Raw genomic sequence first — 19,547 nt, 5'->3', positions numbered from 1 at the left:
AGTATATTCGAGTGCTACAGTTTCAATGCTTCTTCAACAGTTGATTACAAATATTGTAATAGGTTTTATATAATTTTGCCAGATCAATAATAAAATATTCATATAATAAAATATAAAAATTTGGAATGCTATTAGATTATCAGTCATATTTGATAAAACTATATGCATATATCAAAGATTATGACATGTAAGAATTAGAGCTAACTCTGAAATAAAGGACTCATAAGATCATTTCAAAAATCCATAAACAATATTCTGAATGACAATATATTAGTACTAATTAAGGACTAATTATATTAAATATCATATCATATTTGATCAAATGTTTCTATCCTGCTTAAGGGTTTACATATACATGGTACGATTTTGCAGAGTCATGATGGTACTGGTTATGAACACTAACCATGAATCTATGATTTTCAAGGTATGCCAAAATAATTAGAAGCTAAAAAAGTATCGTAACTTAAGATTTTCATTTTTCGACAATTTAACCAAGATCAAGTTAATAATAACTTTCTAATAATTTAAATAATAAGTAATGCATAATTTTGTAATATGCTCTAAAATTGTTATGTTCATTCAAAAGCATACATAATTTTTCTTAATGTTCATAACCAGTACCATCATGACTCTGCAAAATCGTAATATGTATATGTAAACCCATAAGCTTGATAGAAAAAACACTTGATTAAATATGATATGATAGTTAATATAATTAGTCCTTAATTAGTACTAATAAATTGTCATCCAGAAAATTGTTTATGGATCTTTAAAATGATCTTATGAGTCCTTTATTTCAGAGTTAGCTCTAATTCTTACATGTCATAATCTTTGATATATGATGTATATAGTTTTATCAAATATGACTGATAATCTAATAACATTCCGAATTTTTATATTTTATTTTACCATTTATTATTTCGTTATACTGTTGGTATTATATCAAAATATTCTATTAATTTTTTGATACCTAATCCCACATATATTTACTTAATATAGTTAATTTGTGATTATCATAATACAAAGGTTCTCTATAAAATCGAAAATTTTTTCATCCTTTTAATTAGTAAAATGCTAAATTGAAAAAAATCTTCAAAAATCTCTGAAATTATTCAAACTAAAACTAAACTATTCCTTGAATTAAAATAAGATCTGAAGGTAAATATATTTATCACATAGTATTTCTATTTAGAAAAAACTAAAATCAAAATTAAGCTTAAATTAAGGCAAACACATACATCTATTCATAAACAAAAAAACTTCTAGCACGAGTCTACAATTTACACAACTTGAGTTATTAATAAGTAGCATAAGAGAATAAAAGGTGATGGAAGGTATGCGGGTAAAACTTTTTACAATATATTAAGATTTTGGTTCGGTCAATATGGGCTTATTATCTATAAATATAACAAAAGGATGAATATCTGTTAGCTTGCATGCACTGAACTCACCAGTTTCTCCTTGCTGCGCAGTACGCCAAGTTTTCCAAACCGCACGTGAAAAGGGGAGCAGGTGAAGGCTCCATCGGGTTGCTCTACTACGACCACGTCGATTGCACCAGTGAGTGTCGCTGCATTGATGTCATTGTAGAACTCGCGAAAGTTCGAGATCATACGACCTATGCTGTACATCCTGACGGGATCGAGCGCGAGACCGCCTCCTTGCAGCGCCGCTCAACGCACAACTGCGCGGATATACAAACAAATATATAACAAGTGACATTTTTGCGCTCTATTCAATATTCTATATACATATAGTATAGTATATTTGAATCTGTACACACATACAAGAAACAAGCAATTATTTTATCCTCCTAAAAGCAACGCACATACGAATGGTGACGACGACGTAATATCGATTCGAGCCAGTTCAAACTTCATCAACTAGATAATACATGATAATGCCACAGAGTACTTGAACACTGCACTCTATATTGTTAATACGATCACTATGACGCAATTTTATACAGAGCGATCCGTTAGAAGGTTTTTCCACCAAATTCGATTTTTGATGGAACGCTGGTATTGGGCGTTGATCATTTACACCAGTTATTCCCAAACTTCTTTCACTTACCGCCCCCTTTTCAGGAAAAATATTACTCAACGCCCCCTATTTTTTTTCATTTCAATAGCAATTAATAAGGTATATAAAAATTATTGTATCTGTTAAAGATAAATTGACGAATAAGAAACCAATTTTGATAGAGTACGCTATTTTAATAAATCATAAAACATTCGGAAAAAAATTGCACCATCAGTGAATTTCAAAATTTCTAGGCCCTCAGGTCACTGTATTGAATTTTTCAGACATTACGGATATATTTGTAATGAAATTCAATTACAATTGGTACATCACTGCTGACGGAAAGATTTTGCAAAACATTTTATGATTTATTTATTAAAATAATGGACGTTGTCAAAATTAATTCTTTACTCTTTCAAAAGAAGGTTGTAAAATAACATCAAAGTTTGAAATTATAAAACTATATTCAGATTAAAGATACAATCATTATAATTTTAATGTAAAGGATGAATCTGGTGTGCTGCTACCAATTTAGCAATTTTCGGTTCTATCTTCGTCAAAATCTTAAATCACCACGATCGACTATTAGTAATCGGTTTCTTTTTTTGTTAAAGTTACAGCGAATCTACGTTCCACTAATGATATATGTAAGATGACGGAAATGCAATCAGAAATTTTTCAATGATAGAACAAATTTGTGGGTAAGCCATCGGGATCCTATTTTGCAGCCAGAATTGTTGGTAGCTATTTTAGAATTTAAAATTCAATTCATCATTTGTTATTATCTCTATCAATTCTTTTTGTAGCTATGAAGAATCTTCTGTAATTACACTCATAAAAGGATCGAAAATCCAATCAAGTTTGTTAATTTGTACAATATCTTCGAAATCAAAATCACTATTCCAAAAATTGGGCGTTGAATCTCAATCCATGAGCCTTAAGCTCAACGGTGTTGATGAAATTTCAACGAAATTGTATAATTTTACAAATTTAGAAGTATTTAATAAAGATGATACATTTGTAAAAATATAAATGCCTTAGTGCTTAAGAAAATATCAAGTTCACCCGCGCGGCGAATCCAAATTTCTGATCTAAATATTCCTAATGGATTAACATTTTCGGATCCACACCTCAATATCCCGCGCGAAGTAGATATATTGATAGGTCTTGATACGTTTTTTGAAACTTTACGTAACGAAATAATTATTCTAGGTCGCGATAAACCTATTTTACAAAACTCGGTTACGGGTAAATATCAAACAAATATAATTAATAGCAAGGCAAGTAATAATCATATATCCGTCACAGAATCTCTTACAGAATTTGGTACAGTTACACGTGTTGAAAAGTTACACAAATTGTCGACTCACAGAGAAAGTATGAACCATCGTTTTCAGAAAATACTGATAAAAAAATAAAATATTTTAAATCAACTTCCTGTAATTATGGTACGCACCATTTCTTGCACAGACACGTTTAAACATTTAACTTTTGACAAAGATCATAACTTTCGTTTAGCGGCAGATGGTTTTGCGCAATTGGACTATGCCAATTTAGGTTTAAAGTAGTAAATACATACTAAGAAAATTTAAAAAGTTTCAGTTTTAATAATAATTGCAAACATGTAGAGTAATTGCAAATTACGTAATGTATTTTTACGATTGCAACATTGTTCTCGAAACGAGATAAACGGATAGAAGTCGCAAAGTTAAAATCGGTTTTACAAGCTTTTATGCAACAAACAGATCACTCGCATTATTTATGAAGATGCTTCAGATCCTTTCAATCTATCACGTAGCCGATTTTTAATTACACGACGCGTTAACTGATTTATGAGTATTTTAAAATAATAGCTACATTATTCAACCAATGCAAAATATAAATTTTGATGAGAACATTTTTTACAGGGATAACATTGTAAATTATCTTGATATTTCGTCAGAAATAGTCCTCAGCAGAGTTGGAATAATTATTTATCTCTTGTAAAATTGCTCTTTTAACTTGATTTAGTTTTGTATTTTTTACACCTTTGCTCAGTTGGTCCAATTCACCCAACCCAGGTATAAGCTTTTATAGAGGTTATATAGAAAAAACTGTTGAATCTAACCTAAAATTACCAATACATCTTATAAAACAATTAAATAACGTATACTTAAAAATTATATTAAGGTCTCGCAAACAAAGTCGATAACTTTTGAGTTATTGGAGGTGAATATTTTAATAGCAAACCTTTAAACCCCGCTCTACCTTATATAATATAACGTGTTTAATCGAGTTTTTACAATTGGCTGTTCAATTTTTGGAAAACGTTGAGGTTAGTTCAAAATTCAGCAATCATTCACAATAACATAGGAGTAAAATGTAGATAAGTTAAAAAGCAATTTACTTGGACTAACTCAAAATTATTGTCTATTAATTTGATTATTTTCAAATATAGATATATTCATTATCAATTCAATATGATATGACAAAATAAAACCTAATGAGCAACTAAAATTTACCAGCTGTCAAATACTCTTACCTAAATACAGGAGAATAAAATCTAACTTATTTTAATTATTTGAAAAATAAGCTTTTATAAATCCTATTAAATAAAAAAAACAATTATTTTTTAAATTAATTCCTTTTTATATATTTTATTCTTGTCTTTTTGCAATCCATCAGCGTCTTTATTCTCATTATTTTCCTAATACTATTATGAACAACCTCGAAAAAATAACCATCATAATTCTATCAGAAAAGTTTTATTTTGCCAATATTACATCATATTAAAACCTAATACAAATTTATTAATCCTGACTAATGTTGTTTGCCATGATACCTAAAATATGTTAACAGAGAATGGGATAAGTACGAACATTTCTATATATATAACTTTCCTAACTAGAGAAAGACACACTAAACAAATACATTAAAACAAAAACAAAATAACATATTAAACCAACATTTTTTGGTTAAACAGGTTATAAAAATTAAGAATAAACTACGAGTACTACTCGTAGAAAAACTAGAAATTTTCCAGGTTAGTAAAGGTAACCACCTTAAGGAAGTCGGGCCTTAAGAAAACACATCAAGTCTTACAAAATTTATTATTATTCTTTCTAGTAAAATGTAAAAAAATGAAAACAAATTCTGAAGTCAGATCCTTCTAAAGTCCACATTTTTTCCTTAAGAAGAAATGGTCGGATAATTGGTATTAAAATTGTATTTAAAGAAAGAAATAAGTTTTGAGAGCATATAGCTTTAAATTATTTAGGATTGTTGATTGATGAAGTATGTTGATTCATTCTCTTAGAAATGTATTGGAAACTTATAACTTCTAATATAGTAACAATTACGATCATGCCTTCACCAAAAATAAATGATCTCTGAACATTGACATTTAAAACATTTAAATCGTTTCAGCAGTGCTACCGAAAACGTAGTTTCAACACATAAAAAAATATACTTCATTTTCGAATGTAGAATGCAATGTTAAAACGTTTTGTAAAAATAGTACCAATACTTAATTTAGTTATTAAAATTGTAAAAAAGTCAACTCCTAATTGTAAAAGTTAGTTAACGAATTTTCACTTAAACTGCTAAAATATTAAATCTGCTAAAGATTTGTAACTTTTCAGATAAAAAATTGTTAGCTAATTACAAGAAAATATTCAACAATCTTTATACGAAACTAATTATTTCAAATTAAGAATTTATAAAACACATCTGGGATAATGTTGAAGGCACACCACGACTGCTGTTCAGTTTCTACTCTAAAGAGCATTAGATTTAAAAAAAAAAAAGATGCAATATAAGAAGCAATTGAGCGAGTACAAACTTCTGCTTCGGAATGCTAGGGTGAGTAATAATTTTCAAAATAATATTAAGATTTTTTTTTTCTTTATGCACTCAATAATAATAATATGACAAAGATTTGAAATGAAACAATAAGAGCCCTTGAAAAGTGTTACGGTAAGAACTGTTTCCGCTCTAAAATCCAACTTTAAAATTCGAAACAAAAGTATGAACGAGTACATCGATTCTTACATATTTGCTGATACATCTGGTATGAATGAAGAATATGAATAAACGTTTATTTACAATTCGAAGCGGAAAAGATAATATAAATTAAGTAATATCAGGAATAAAAGATCACACAAAATTTCAAATAATATCAATGCCGGCAATTGTTGAAGCCCATATATTTTCACAAGCCTAAAGAGTTATCATAGATGTTAGATATAAATGAATAAACGCTTTGCCTCGCACCCACCTATATAAATATAGCACAATGTCAACAAACGAACTAATAGACTGCCACACTTCACAAAACAACTTATTTTGTTAAATCGTTATTCCGCGACGATCTGTTATGTGTGCAAAACCGCGACCGGCCACGGTCATATTCCATATGCAAGCGGACTTCTGTTTCGTGCATAGATAATTTGTTTTCGTACAACATTCAACATAATTCGTCAGTGCTTGATCGTCTGATGATCATAACAGACCGTTGACCCATTTGCATCATATGTTTTGCGATGTCGCAACTCGGCGCCGCGTTCGAGCGTCCGTCCCATCGTCCCATCGATCAGAATTGACGTTGCTCGGGCTGATGAACGTTCGTATTTCAGTTTTTTTTTGTTTTTATAAGATTTTTTATTACATTTAATATGAACAAATACAATCTATACATTTACAAACTGAATACCTATCTTCATTTGAAGATAACAAAAACAATTATTTAAACTATAATAAATTCACTTAATTATAACTTTAATCTAAATAATATTTATAATGTGGCAAAAATGTAACAAAAACCACAAACAATATATTTAAGGACAATACAACACTAAGAAAAACATAAATGTAGTAGTAAAATTTTTGGTAAATTAAAACTTAAATATTTATTTAAACTAAACATCTTTTGTAATTTATTTATATTATTCTTGCTTGTCATGCACCAAATTGGTGAAACATATATCATGGTTGGTCTTATTAATGATAGATACATTCTTCTTTTATTTGATTTGTTCAGTGTTCTTTTGTTTTTTAATAATGGATATAGATCATATATTAATTTTTTGGCTTGATCAGTTTTGTATTTAATATGTTCATTAAAGTTCACTTTTCTGTCAAGTATCACACCTAGGTATTTGACTTTACTTTTCCAATTGATATCAGTGCCATTTAAATTGATTTTATTATTTGGTATTGGATTTTTAATTTTCTTTGTGAATAATATAGTTTCAGTTTTGGACTCATTTATCTTTATTTTCCATTTTTCGGCATATTTTAAGATCTTATTAATGTGGTTTTGGAGTCTTGATATTATGGTGTTATTAGATAGCGCTGATGTAAATATAGCAGTATCATCAGCGACGTATTTCAGTATTTCACATTTTAGATTGCGACAAGATTAATTGATTTATAACATTTTTTTAATTCAAAATGGAAATTGGTTATAAATATTTATACCGGAATTTCTGGCCACGCTTTGCTGCGGCTTTAATTATAAGCGCCGGATCGCTGTCTAACATTTTAACATTATAAATTATGGTACGGAACATATAGAAATGTAAACAAAATTTATACATATTATTAAATTTTCCATAAAATATCTGATCATCTCCGAAACCGCTAGACCCGCCGTCCCAAAAATTTAATCATTCTTCATTTCGTCGACAGAAGTGAAATTTTTGGATGCTCCGTTCTCTCAAAAACTGAATTTTTATTTTTGGCACTTTTTGTATCTTCGAAATGGCTGAACCTCCTTCTGCCAAAAACTAATCAGCACGTTCCTCCATCAATAGGAACCTAATGCTTTTTGAATTATTCGAATCGGTTATTCTGTGCTCTCGAAATCGTCGAAAAAAATTGTATCCTCACATACATACATACTACACAATTTTTGTTTGCCAACATTCCTGGAAAAACACTATTTTTCATGTCACACATATATGACTTACATAGCCTTATATTATTTCTTGGTATTATGCCAAATCACAACAGGTATGTCTGAAAATGCTCAGGTAAAATTTATTAGCGTCAGAGACATATGACTGATATGTCGATTGACGTGTAAAAGGGCGATTGCTAATTTAGGTATACATATTAATTTAATCATCTCATCTCATAACATAATCAATCATAATAATCCGGTCATTGTTACAAAATTCCCACATCGTTAAGTATAATGGTGAATTACATATAACTAAATATAATTCTACTAATATGTTAACTTTTTTATTATTATTATCAGACTTACAACAATCAGAATTACCCTCAACTTTATTAGATGGCAAACTAATGGTTGTCCTTTCTCTTTGTGATGTGATGAATGAAATTAGTACGTACTTCCATATATATATTGCAGCGCCCAAAAAGGCTAATTTTCACTTGGAAACACGTTTGGGTCTATATTTTCGAGGTTGTACATAGTGCGAAATTTGAACTGAAAACCTTGTGGTTACAATCCCGAGGCTATTGCACTATAGAAATATCAGAATTATTGTTTTTCTGTCCATGACTGAATCGCCGTTTCCAGAAATGCTAATAATAGAAGAAATTACATAGATTTACGGCTTATTAGTTTAGTTTCCTAATAAATTTGCTTGTCGTTGAAGGAAAAATGTATAACAATATCGTTCTATACCAAATTTATTACTCACACTTTCAAGTGTGTATCGGAATATACCTATATTGGTAGAAACGTATTTGTAACAGAAAAGATAGCTAATTACAGTATCATTTAATAGAACAAGGCCACTGTTTTAATTAAGAGCAGATTTTAAATATTTATTCATACAATATTAGATTTCTAAAATATTAATAATTTACAAAATGATAAGTGTACAAATCTAAGAACGATAGCGGACCGAAAAACGGTCAGCGGTCACCTAGATGCTGTTTTTATGTACAAAAAGTTTTCCAAGAGCCGTACTTCTAGAACGATTTCTGTGCTCTCAAGGTTATCAATTCGTTTTGAAAACCAATATTGCGATATGCTTATCTTATTTTATCAGTTAACTTATGTGCATACAGCAATTATAAATTATAATTAACTATTAAGAATAAATACGAATTTTTAGCAAAACATCATTGGCGGCGTCTGTGAAATATGCCGAAAATTCTCATATCCAAATGGAAGAAGTATTCCTTATATTAAATAATAGGTAATTAATTTAGTGTTAGATATTTTTTTCAAATATTTTAATTGTTTAATTGATATTAGAGCTTGAAATTATATTGCTTTTTGTTGTATATTACAGTAAATGATAAACATATATAATAATATAACTATTAGCTAGGGAAAGTACGGGCAAAATGGCATGGTGTCTTGTTTTTTGATGATATTTATTCAATGATACTATACTATACTATACTATACTCTCAATCGTTTCTACTCATCGTTGGTTCATAGACTACCAATAACATTGTCTTTTATTTAAGTAGGAACTATAATATCGTATTTATTAAGAAAAAATGGAACCAATTACAAAAACCATTTTGTCCATAGAGTATGGACAAATTGACATATAGTGTGACGACATACTGAGATGCCAATTTTTAAGAAGATTTTTTTAAGAAGTTTACAAATAAATTTCGTGGGCCCCTGCACATGAAGCAGATCTCAAAAGAAACAAATCATACAACAAAACCAACCTTCGCCAAGGTCTGAACGGGAAAATAGTTCTTTGCAATAAATGCAAGCCTATTCTTCTTACTAGTGATTTTTTTTTGGACTGTTTATAGAAATAGATAGAAGGCTAGAAGTTAAAAGCCAAATTTTAACAATTCAATTATCTAATTTCTTGGCCTCGAATAAACTCTTCTTGCAAAATACCACCATGCCATTTTGTCCATTATAGTAGTATGTAATCTTTGTCCTAAAATGAACAAAATGAATAAATAAAAACAATTCCATCAAGCAGCTGGTAATTACAATAAAATTGATCGAAATCAATAGTACCGGCACAAGTTTGTTGATTTCAATAGAAATAATTGCAAATAACGATAAATAAGGCCCCAAAAAACATGACAAAACCACATTGAAAATAAACTTTTCAAGGCTCGAAAGACGTCTAAACTGATTTCTGCGACAAGACTGCGACAATGACACTCAACATCTGACAGGATTATTATTATAGCTTTGTTCGTGTTATATAGTCGCGAAAACGTTATTAAAACAAGCCAATTTTAAAATAAGGCAACTGTGCCATTTTGTCCATATATACCATTTTATCCCTATGTCCCCTACTTGATAAGGTGCTACAAATGACACCTGCTGATGCTGTAAATTTTTAGCTTTGTGTGGATCAAGGACCATAATAAGATCGATCGAAGAAAAAATACGCATTAATTAAATGATAAAGTGGCGGAGGACGCGTTTTAGTGAAATTTCACGAAGCATCACTTGACTCGGGGACGTAATAAGTATATTTTTTTAAAGAGGCCGTTGTAAAAATATGGCAACTAATATGCACGGTTAAAAAAACGAAAGTTATATTCAAATAACATGTGAAACAGTATATTATTATATTAAAATAATCTAAGCTATAAATGTGATAAAGTTCTGAAATATGAATACATCATTAGGGCACACATAACAAGCAACATCTTTTAGATCGGCGAACTTTCACTTATTGTTAGTAGCACCCTAAAGTATTATACGATAATTTTCTTTCAGTCGTTTTAGTTTTCTTTTAATTTTTAAAATGTTAGATTATTTAGTTTACACATTATTTTGCTGTACAAACGGGTAAAGTTAACAGTATTCTTAAGCTAATTAAAAACTTATGAAAAGCTAAATTATTGGATGCAATATAATTAAGGCACACATTTTTCTGGCACACAGCTCATCAAATAACTCTATTGCATCAAAATCTTTACTGTCGCGTCCTTTAAAATAATCTCTAATTCGTTGCATTATTTCAGATTAATTATTAAATTCAGGTAATTTATTAAAAAAAATCGATAATTTCAAAACATGTTTTAATTGTTCAAAACTATCGTTTGTGGAATACATTGCAACATACATACTTTTATGTCATGTTGGATCTCTTTGTTAAAATTTTCATTATTCACAATATCAAAAAAATGCATAGTAAACTTCACCTAATTAAAGGGCCAAATTGCATTAATCTTGCTATCCCATCGTGTATCAGATGGTTATTTTAATGTTAAATTTGTAACATATCTTAAAAGTATCGTTCAACGATTAGTAGAAGATGTAAGGAAACTTAATTTTTTTTAATAGTTTTAAATAAACTAATAGTATTTGTATTTGCCTTAGCTTAATCGTAAATAATTCAATTTAGAGTATGTGCAACACAAGGTACGAAAAAAGCTCCGGGATCTGTTTCATATTTGCTCCATTGTTATAACCCTGACCACGCATGACTTCGATAGGAATGTTGCATTTTTCCAGATTTAATATTATTGAACACAAACCTCGTCCTGTTGAATCAGTATCAACAAAGCCCAAAAAAAATCCCCCTTTTGTAAAACTTGATTCTCAGAAGAAACAAATCGAACCAGAATTGTCATCCGTTCTCTTTCACTTGCATCAGGTGTACAATCTAATATTATTGAATAATATTTAGATTTATGTAGCAAAAGTAAAATTTTCCGTAGTCGTATTAATTAAAATTTCCAACAATTCATTTTATCTTTCCTTAGCCCTATGAACATGATTTACCATAACTGGATCTTGCAAAAAGCTCAACTGATTTTATGAAATTGCCGTTGTTGCTTTCTATAATCTATCAGATAATCCCCAAAAAATAATATTTTGGTTAGTGAGAAATGTTATAATTTCCCAGACTGGAACACACATCTGGACCGTCGCCTGAAGAACTGTGCAGTTTTCTGAAGCAACTATTTTCTAAACAACTTGTATAGATTAAATATAAGTTTTAATATAATTTAATACAAATAGCAGAGAATAAATTCATATCACAAAAATAATATCTGAATTGCACACATAGTTCCTAAAGAGCCGTAAAGTTTGTCAATTCTCATTTTCTATCTGAAATATTCAATCAACTATTAAAAATTGGCTTAAGTAAATTGTACTTAAGTAATTAAATTTATCTACTGATATTATCTTACAAACAAAATATGTATTTTGTCTTCGTATTCATCGTTAAGTTAGATTTTTTCATATAATTTATTAAGTTTTCTATAGATCCTATATTTTAATAAAAATAAAGTATATATTCAAGTATATAGCCAATAAGTAAATATATTCGTGATGGAGCCCTTTGACCAGGTGCCCGCATTTTTCATATATATATATATATATATATATATATATATATATATATATATATATATATATATTAGGGTGGTCCTTAAAATGGTCATTTTCGAATTTCCTTGCTCCCAGGGGCTCAAATGGTTCCAAATTGATAAAAAACAATTCTTTGAAAGTTTTAGCTCTTAATATTAACTTTTAAACAGTGCGCAATTCAATCAAACTTCGTATGGAAAGAGCATGGAAAAAATTTTGAAAATTAAAAAAAAATGTTTTAGGTATAACTTAGCGACAAATGAATGAGTTTTATTCATTCATTTGTTCGCTAAATTACATCTAAAAAATATTTTTAAAATTTTTGAAAATAATTCCATGCTATTTCCATACAAAACTTTGATTGAATTGCGCTCTATCTAAATGTTAATATTAAGAGCTAAAACTTTCAGAGAATTGTTTTTTATCTATTTGGAACCATTTGAGCCCCTGGGAGCAAGGAAATTCGAAAATGATCATTTTAAGGACCACCCTAATAATATATATATATATATATATATATATATATATATATACATACCTATATATTCTTGAGTGTTGCAGGCAATCATTGAAATATTAAATATTATTTTGACGATTGGCTGCAAATTAACACTCAAGAATATGTCTGAACGTCGAACAAAAAAATCTAAAAATTATACCTATATATACACTTATAAATAACGAAACAAATCACTATAAAAAATTCAGTTTATGCGTATAAGTAATAATAAGTAATTGACAATATATAAATAAATAAAATTAGAAATGCGATTTACTAAGGAAATCATAGGACATTTGGGATTTACTTACTTTACACCGCATAAGGATCGTATGAAAGGATAAGGATGGAATCCGAAGAACGCATGATACGACAGGAATTGGAGCAGGCTTGACATTTGTAACCTAAAACATAAAACCTTTTGAATACACTGATTCTGGTGAACATGTTAAATAAGATACGACAATGTTGGACATGTAAAATGACATGGACCATGAACATGGGTACAGTTTTATTTGTGATATTTGTATATCATATTTATTCATACCCAATAGAGTTGTGGTTGGCGCTCGACTGCCACGCGGAGGCTCCGGGTTCAATCCCCGGTATAGGAAATAGATAAGTAGAGACAATAGATAATAGAGTATAGGGCTTAAGATAAAATTATAGCGTATAAATAGTAGAAAGTAAGGTTTATAACAAGTAAAAGATATGTAGGATGTGTGTTATGCATGTATATTTAGTTAATAAACAGATAATAATCTAGAGGTAATAGATTATTTGTAAGGATAGGAATTGATGGTATAGATATCTCATGATATGATAGATAACAGTTAGATTATTTATGATATATAATACTATAGTATAATATGGTAGATAATAGTTAGATTATCTATCATATCATAAGATTAGGTCTTATGACGTATTGTAATAAATATTGAGTACTTTTATATCATTATAAATACTTGTAGATGTTAATAAATATAATTAATATCAAAATAAATATAATTAATGTTATTAAAGGATATAAATTATGTACTCAATGACTCCTTTACACTTGTACAATTTTATGTGTAGACTAGCTGTATATAATAGAATTAATCAATAAGAAATCAATATATTATTTTACGTGTAACCAACACGAGTTCTTATAGAAATATATCGAATGCCTTTTAAACTCCTGAATTCGTGAGAAAACGTCTAGAAAATGACAACAAACGCACTGAAATCATGAAATTAGCAGATCAAATTTTCTGGCGAAAATAAAGTTCTTCTTCGAAAAGTTAAAAAAAGAAAAGGACTTGATTGAGTGTAGAAAAATCAGTAATGAAATTAATTTGAATTTCAATTCTTATAACATGTTTCACATTTATAAGAAGTTTTGATCACAATTCAAAGGCTTAACTTTTATATTTATTAAGAAACAAAATCATTTATAAAGTAAAGATCAAAAATTTTATATGAGGGCCACAACGTTTTTAGAAACGTTAAGGTGAAATTTGATCCATAAAAGGCTGCGAAACACTGTTCTAGACGAATAGATAAAACGATAAAAAGATAAAACGATAATAAACTAACATAAGAGACTACATCAAAGATTCTATTAAGTAATATCAAACAGGGACGATGTTTATGAGATCTTATGAGACATTTATTGTCATGGTTTAGTTTAAAAAGTTTGAACTTTGTAGTAAAACATCTAAAATATCAGAATGAAAAAAACTCGTACCATAATTATTCTTTTGTTTGTTTATCTTATCTATAAAAATAATTTAATTAATTTTATTCATCATGGAATTTCCGATAAAAGTACATCAGTGATATTCTTAATCTCCATAAATATAAATAATTTCTTCACCTGAAATTTCTCTAAATAATTGTAAGGATTGAACTACGTCACATTTCACTTATTTTTTATAATGCAAAAATTTACACTATTTATAGAACTGCGTCATACATATCGTGTAAATATTTTTATTTTCCATATATTGCACTAAAAACTTCACTAATGTTACTCTTATCTGACGCTTTAGATAAAAGTCGATTGTATGGTCAGCGATTTGAGTTGGCCTTATCGAAATCAGTGATAACACTTTTATTATGTTACAGAAATAAATGATAAAAGAAGATATTTCAATGATACGATTTTAACTATGAATAACTCTTTCGTAACATATCAACAGCTACTTTCCACGAATTTGTTTTTCAAATATAGATAAATTACAAACAGAGAATTTAACAAAAATATACTATCATGACTCCATTTTATTTAAAATTTTATGATGTTTCCCAATCAGCGATAATAAACACGAAAGGCCAGTACTCGGAAAATAAGACTTGTAAAAAATTCTCACACTATGAGCATTGATAATAATTGTTAATAAGGATGAATTTCCATTATTATTGTAATGCAAAAATTAGAAAATACCAATAAATTTTAGTTAAATTAGAATTTTATAGACAATAACTTTTTACCTATAAACTTTTAATTTTAGGGGTATATTATAATAATGCAACATCTTTGTACTAAAAATAGGATAATTTATTACAAAGATTTATGCTGTAATAGTTCTTTCCTACACTATACCATTATACTTGTTACTATAGTTACAATAAATTTTGGAAATAGTGGGATTGGAGAAAAATAACAAATAGATTTTATATGCAAGTTGCCCAACTATGTATGTTACTAATGAAATTTTTATAAGAAATTTTGTAATGTTTGCATTTTTAATTTGTAAGTGTCATGATAGTATGAGCCTAAAATTGAAATCGAATATTAAACATCATATATATTAGGTATCCCAGAACTCAACGTTAAGACGAGACGGAGTAATAATAGTATTGACCGTAACTGTACTGCAATAATTTTAAAACAAAATTTCACGTTGTTTGCAAATTATGAGCTTTCGAGTGCGACCTAGAGCTTTAGTCAAATTGTGACGATTTAGTCAATTTGTGAATTTTTCGGTTATTATGGTCAATTTCTATTACATTTATTCTGTCATTTTAACTTTGGAACCGTAAACAATGAATAGCATTTCTAGGACCACAGTCAAAAATAATGGCGCAATTGCCCCAGGTTTTCAAGAATTAAGACTTTTCGTGAACTACGAATTTAAAATTTTTTTAAATCGATCGATTTAGAGAGGATCTCCTAAAATGTACTGAAGTGTGTTTGGCAAGTTCCATCTAGTTGTAAGTAAAGCGCGAAAAAGGAGAAGTTGTAGAACAGCTCATAGAATAGAAATTCTGATCTCATTGTCAGTTAAAAATTATATTAGTATATATAAAAAACAATACTTCACATTGCACTAAAATTATTTGTGTATTTATAGAGATTTTTGAAAATCTTTCATTGTTTTATATAATTTACAATTTTAATTATATTTTTAAAAAATATTCTGCCTTATTATTGCCATTTTTATGATTTTTTGAAAAAATCAAAATGTTAAACAATTTTTAATAACATGGATTTTTTTAACTTTCATAAAAATTCAAAATACTCGAAAAAAAAGTGTCAAAAAAGTCAAATTTTTCGAAGAGAGTTCTTAATTTTTTTCTAACACCAATCAAATTATAACATTATTAAAAGTACATGTGTTCAATGTGTGTATACTAACTTAAAATATATCTTACTTGGAATTTAGTACATCAATTATTCAAGCAAAGCAAATTTTCTTTCTATAACTCCCAGGTCTTCGTTCAAGCTGTCATTCTATTAAGCTCCAATGTTTTCTCTCTTTTGTGAAGTACCTGTGACATAATAGAAAATATTAATTGAAATTGAAAATTTTATAAAACTTATAGTATGATAAATAAATAAATATGATAAAAATATTTATGGTTAGCAGTTCGATAATAAGATAAAAATTTCTGATGGCAGAAAATACTCAATGAGGTTCAATCTCTTCAACGTAATTACCAAGAGTTATAGATGAAAGTTCATACTTAAACTGACTGAGAATAAACAAAGCACTCATTGTAAGGAATAGTTGCAATTTCCAAACGATGCATGGCCTTAAAGCAAATTGATGAAACTTCTCGTACCGTTATTCAAATTTTTAGAAACTTTAAAATTTTTTGAAAGCTTCGAAAAAAATAGATTTTTGAGTATTTTGAAATTTCTGAAAATCAATAGCAATCGAATGTTTTTTTAATCGGATGATACATCTTCTCGAAATCGTCGACACACACACAAACATTCATTTTTTTTTAATATGTGCCAAAATATAGTTTTTAAACGTAAAGATATATAAAAATTTTCATTTTCGATTTTTTGCGATGACTAATTTCCGGAAAGTTAATAAATAATGGTCATAACGCTTATAATGCCCTTATACTTTATAGAAAAATGTCAACAAATAATATAAGTAAAAAATATGAGCAAAAAACATAATAGCTAAAATAAACGTAAACGTAATAACGCATAGAAATATTTCAACTTTTTGAAATATAATACAAGTATTATAGTGACTGTTATCATTACATGCAGTTCTAAAATTGTAATTTCGCATTATATTCCTATCACATTTTTTTTACTACACTAAAATCTAGATTTTTGAAGTATAAGTCGTTGGCTCTAAAACCATGCCAGAAATATAAATTTTGAAAGGCAAGAGCAAACGATTCTTTTGCTAAAAGATATTCTCAAATAAAAATTAAATGTTTTATAGGTATTAAAACTAACAATTCTTTAAGTAAGATATGGAAAAATGTATGCAAAAGTCATCAGACAACGCCGCCGTATTACAATGCTCTAATTGAGTACGTAAACAAAGATCTTCAATGAACCTGCCATTAGAACAAAATTTCATTGAACCTTGACTTTTTGAGAAATATACGATATGTGCTTCTGAAACAAATGTGTAAGTTCTTTTATGCGCCTTTATATAAGCAGAAATAGTGACACCTGGGAAAAGAAAAATCAGTAAGTCGAAATAATTAAATTATTAGAATAGGCGCTCAAAATAACATGAAGTATGGTTTAAATTTATACATTTAGCTATATAAATAACATCGTGCTAATGAACCTATTTTAATAAAAAAAATTAGGTTGTGAGCATCAGATTCAAATTAACTTGAAGATTAATGAATGAATGATTATATATTCATTCGAAAAAATTATCCAGCTTAACACAAAACCTACCAAGGCCGGTCAAAATGACCGTTTCGAACTTTGTGTTTAACTTTGACATTTTTAAACGTTAATATACCAATATCAAACTATATGACAATTTATAGAACATACTAATGATATTTTTACCACTCTTTAATTTTAATTATTTTTTCTATTTTCCGAAAAAAATTTGTTTTGTGGGCTAACTACCGCGGTCGGTCAATTTGACCGCTGGAAAATAATGTTATTTAGGGAGTTGTTTCCGTCAAAATATAGGTGCAAAATTATTAGAAATTGTATTAGTATATTGTTTGGTAAAAATGTGGTAAACTAGATGGCTATGAAATGTAAAATAAAGTCAAAAACTTGTAGTGGCAACTTTAGGTATATTTCAACATTTTGATCATAGTTGGAAAAATGCGTAAATAGTGTAATGAGAGTTGACGAGTTTAAGCATTTTTAAGCACGAATTTTTGTTTTAGTTATTATATATAATTTATTTAACTCAAGATGCATATTCAAAATCTCAAGAAATTCAAGTTTTTATCAACACTGTCCATAAATTCAGAGTTGCGTGGACGAAAAACTTGACAAAAAATGTTTGTGAAAATTACGAATCAACAAATATATTTGCTCCAAATGTATATTTTTGAATAAAATAATTAGATTAGATTTTATTCGTATTTTTCTTATAATTTCTTTTAGAAATTATATAAAAGTAAATTTAGATGAAAGTTCATGAAAATTTCTTCATTTTATATACAGTAAACATAAAATAAATTATTATCTGAAATAGATAACTTTTTAATTGTAGGTCAATTGGACCGCGCGCGGTGGGTATAAGTATACACGAATAGGTAGGTTTAGTAGTTAAATCAAAGAGAATTTTTAATTATCTGCAGATGTGCAAAATATTTGAAAAAAAAGGCGTATTAAATTATAAAAAATTTTATTTTCAAATATTAGTCATGTGTATTTATTATGCATACCAAATACGGTGTTTAGTATGTTACAGCCATGTTACAGCATAATTAGTACACGTGCAATTCTGTTCGAGAGCTGATTACGTACAAAGATCGACTGCCTTGTTCGAGATCACGGACAGGGCCAACAACTAGCCACACAGTTCATAAATTAAGTAAGAACATAATTATTCACAGATGTCTTGTATGATTTTGTAATAAAACTAGCTGTAAGTGGAATTCTGTCTTAAGGCAATTAGGGCATCGTGCCTTAAGGCAAATTGCTGGAACTTCCCGTACCAAAAATTATTATTTTTTCAAAAACGAATAACATTTTTGAAAAAAATTTACTTCGAAAAAAATAGATTTTTGAGAAACTATAAATTTGATAAAAAATTACTTTTTTTTAAAAAAAAAATTTTTATTTGAAAAAAAAAATTTTTTTTTGAGAAAAAAATTTTTTTTTTTAAAACAATAAAATTTTTTGAAAAAAAATGTTTTCTTCATTTTGACATATTTTGGAAATTCTGAACTTTTTTTCAAAGCAATCGCACTGCTTGAACTGCATAGAGACGAAATGTCAAAGCTCGCAAGTGCCGCGCCGCCGTCTAACGCATAAGCATTGGTACGGAACCCATAGAAATGTAAAAAAAATTTATACTTATTGTTAAA

At 28.3% G+C, this 19,547-nt stretch overlaps 1 protein-coding gene across 1 annotated transcript in view; it reads right to left on the bottom strand.

Moving 5' to 3' along the window:
* LOC113375376 (phosphatidate phosphatase LPIN1) overlaps positions 1–19,547 on the bottom strand; it is a 75,840-nt gene that overhangs the window by 9,411 nt on the left and 46,882 nt on the right. The window contains exons 2-3 of the mRNA XM_026615313.1: positions 16,434–16,550; positions 1,452–1,684 (exon numbers count right to left, since the gene is read on the bottom strand). Of these exons, the coding sequence (XP_026471098.1) occupies positions 1,452–1,631 (180 nt within the window). The 5' untranslated portion in view covers positions 1,632–1,684; positions 16,434–16,550. The remainder of the gene's footprint in view (positions 1–1,451; positions 1,685–16,433; positions 16,551–19,547) is intronic.

Source organism: Ctenocephalides felis, unplaced genomic scaffold (assembly GCF_003426905.1).
Source record: "Ctenocephalides felis isolate EL2017-DRISC unplaced genomic scaffold, ASM342690v1 CF-g0.4_SCAFFOLD_01886, whole genome shotgun sequence".
Classification (NCBI taxonomy): domain Eukaryota; kingdom Metazoa; phylum Arthropoda; class Insecta; order Siphonaptera; family Pulicidae; genus Ctenocephalides; species Ctenocephalides felis.
This window is presented reverse-complemented; position numbering and strand designations above follow the sequence as displayed.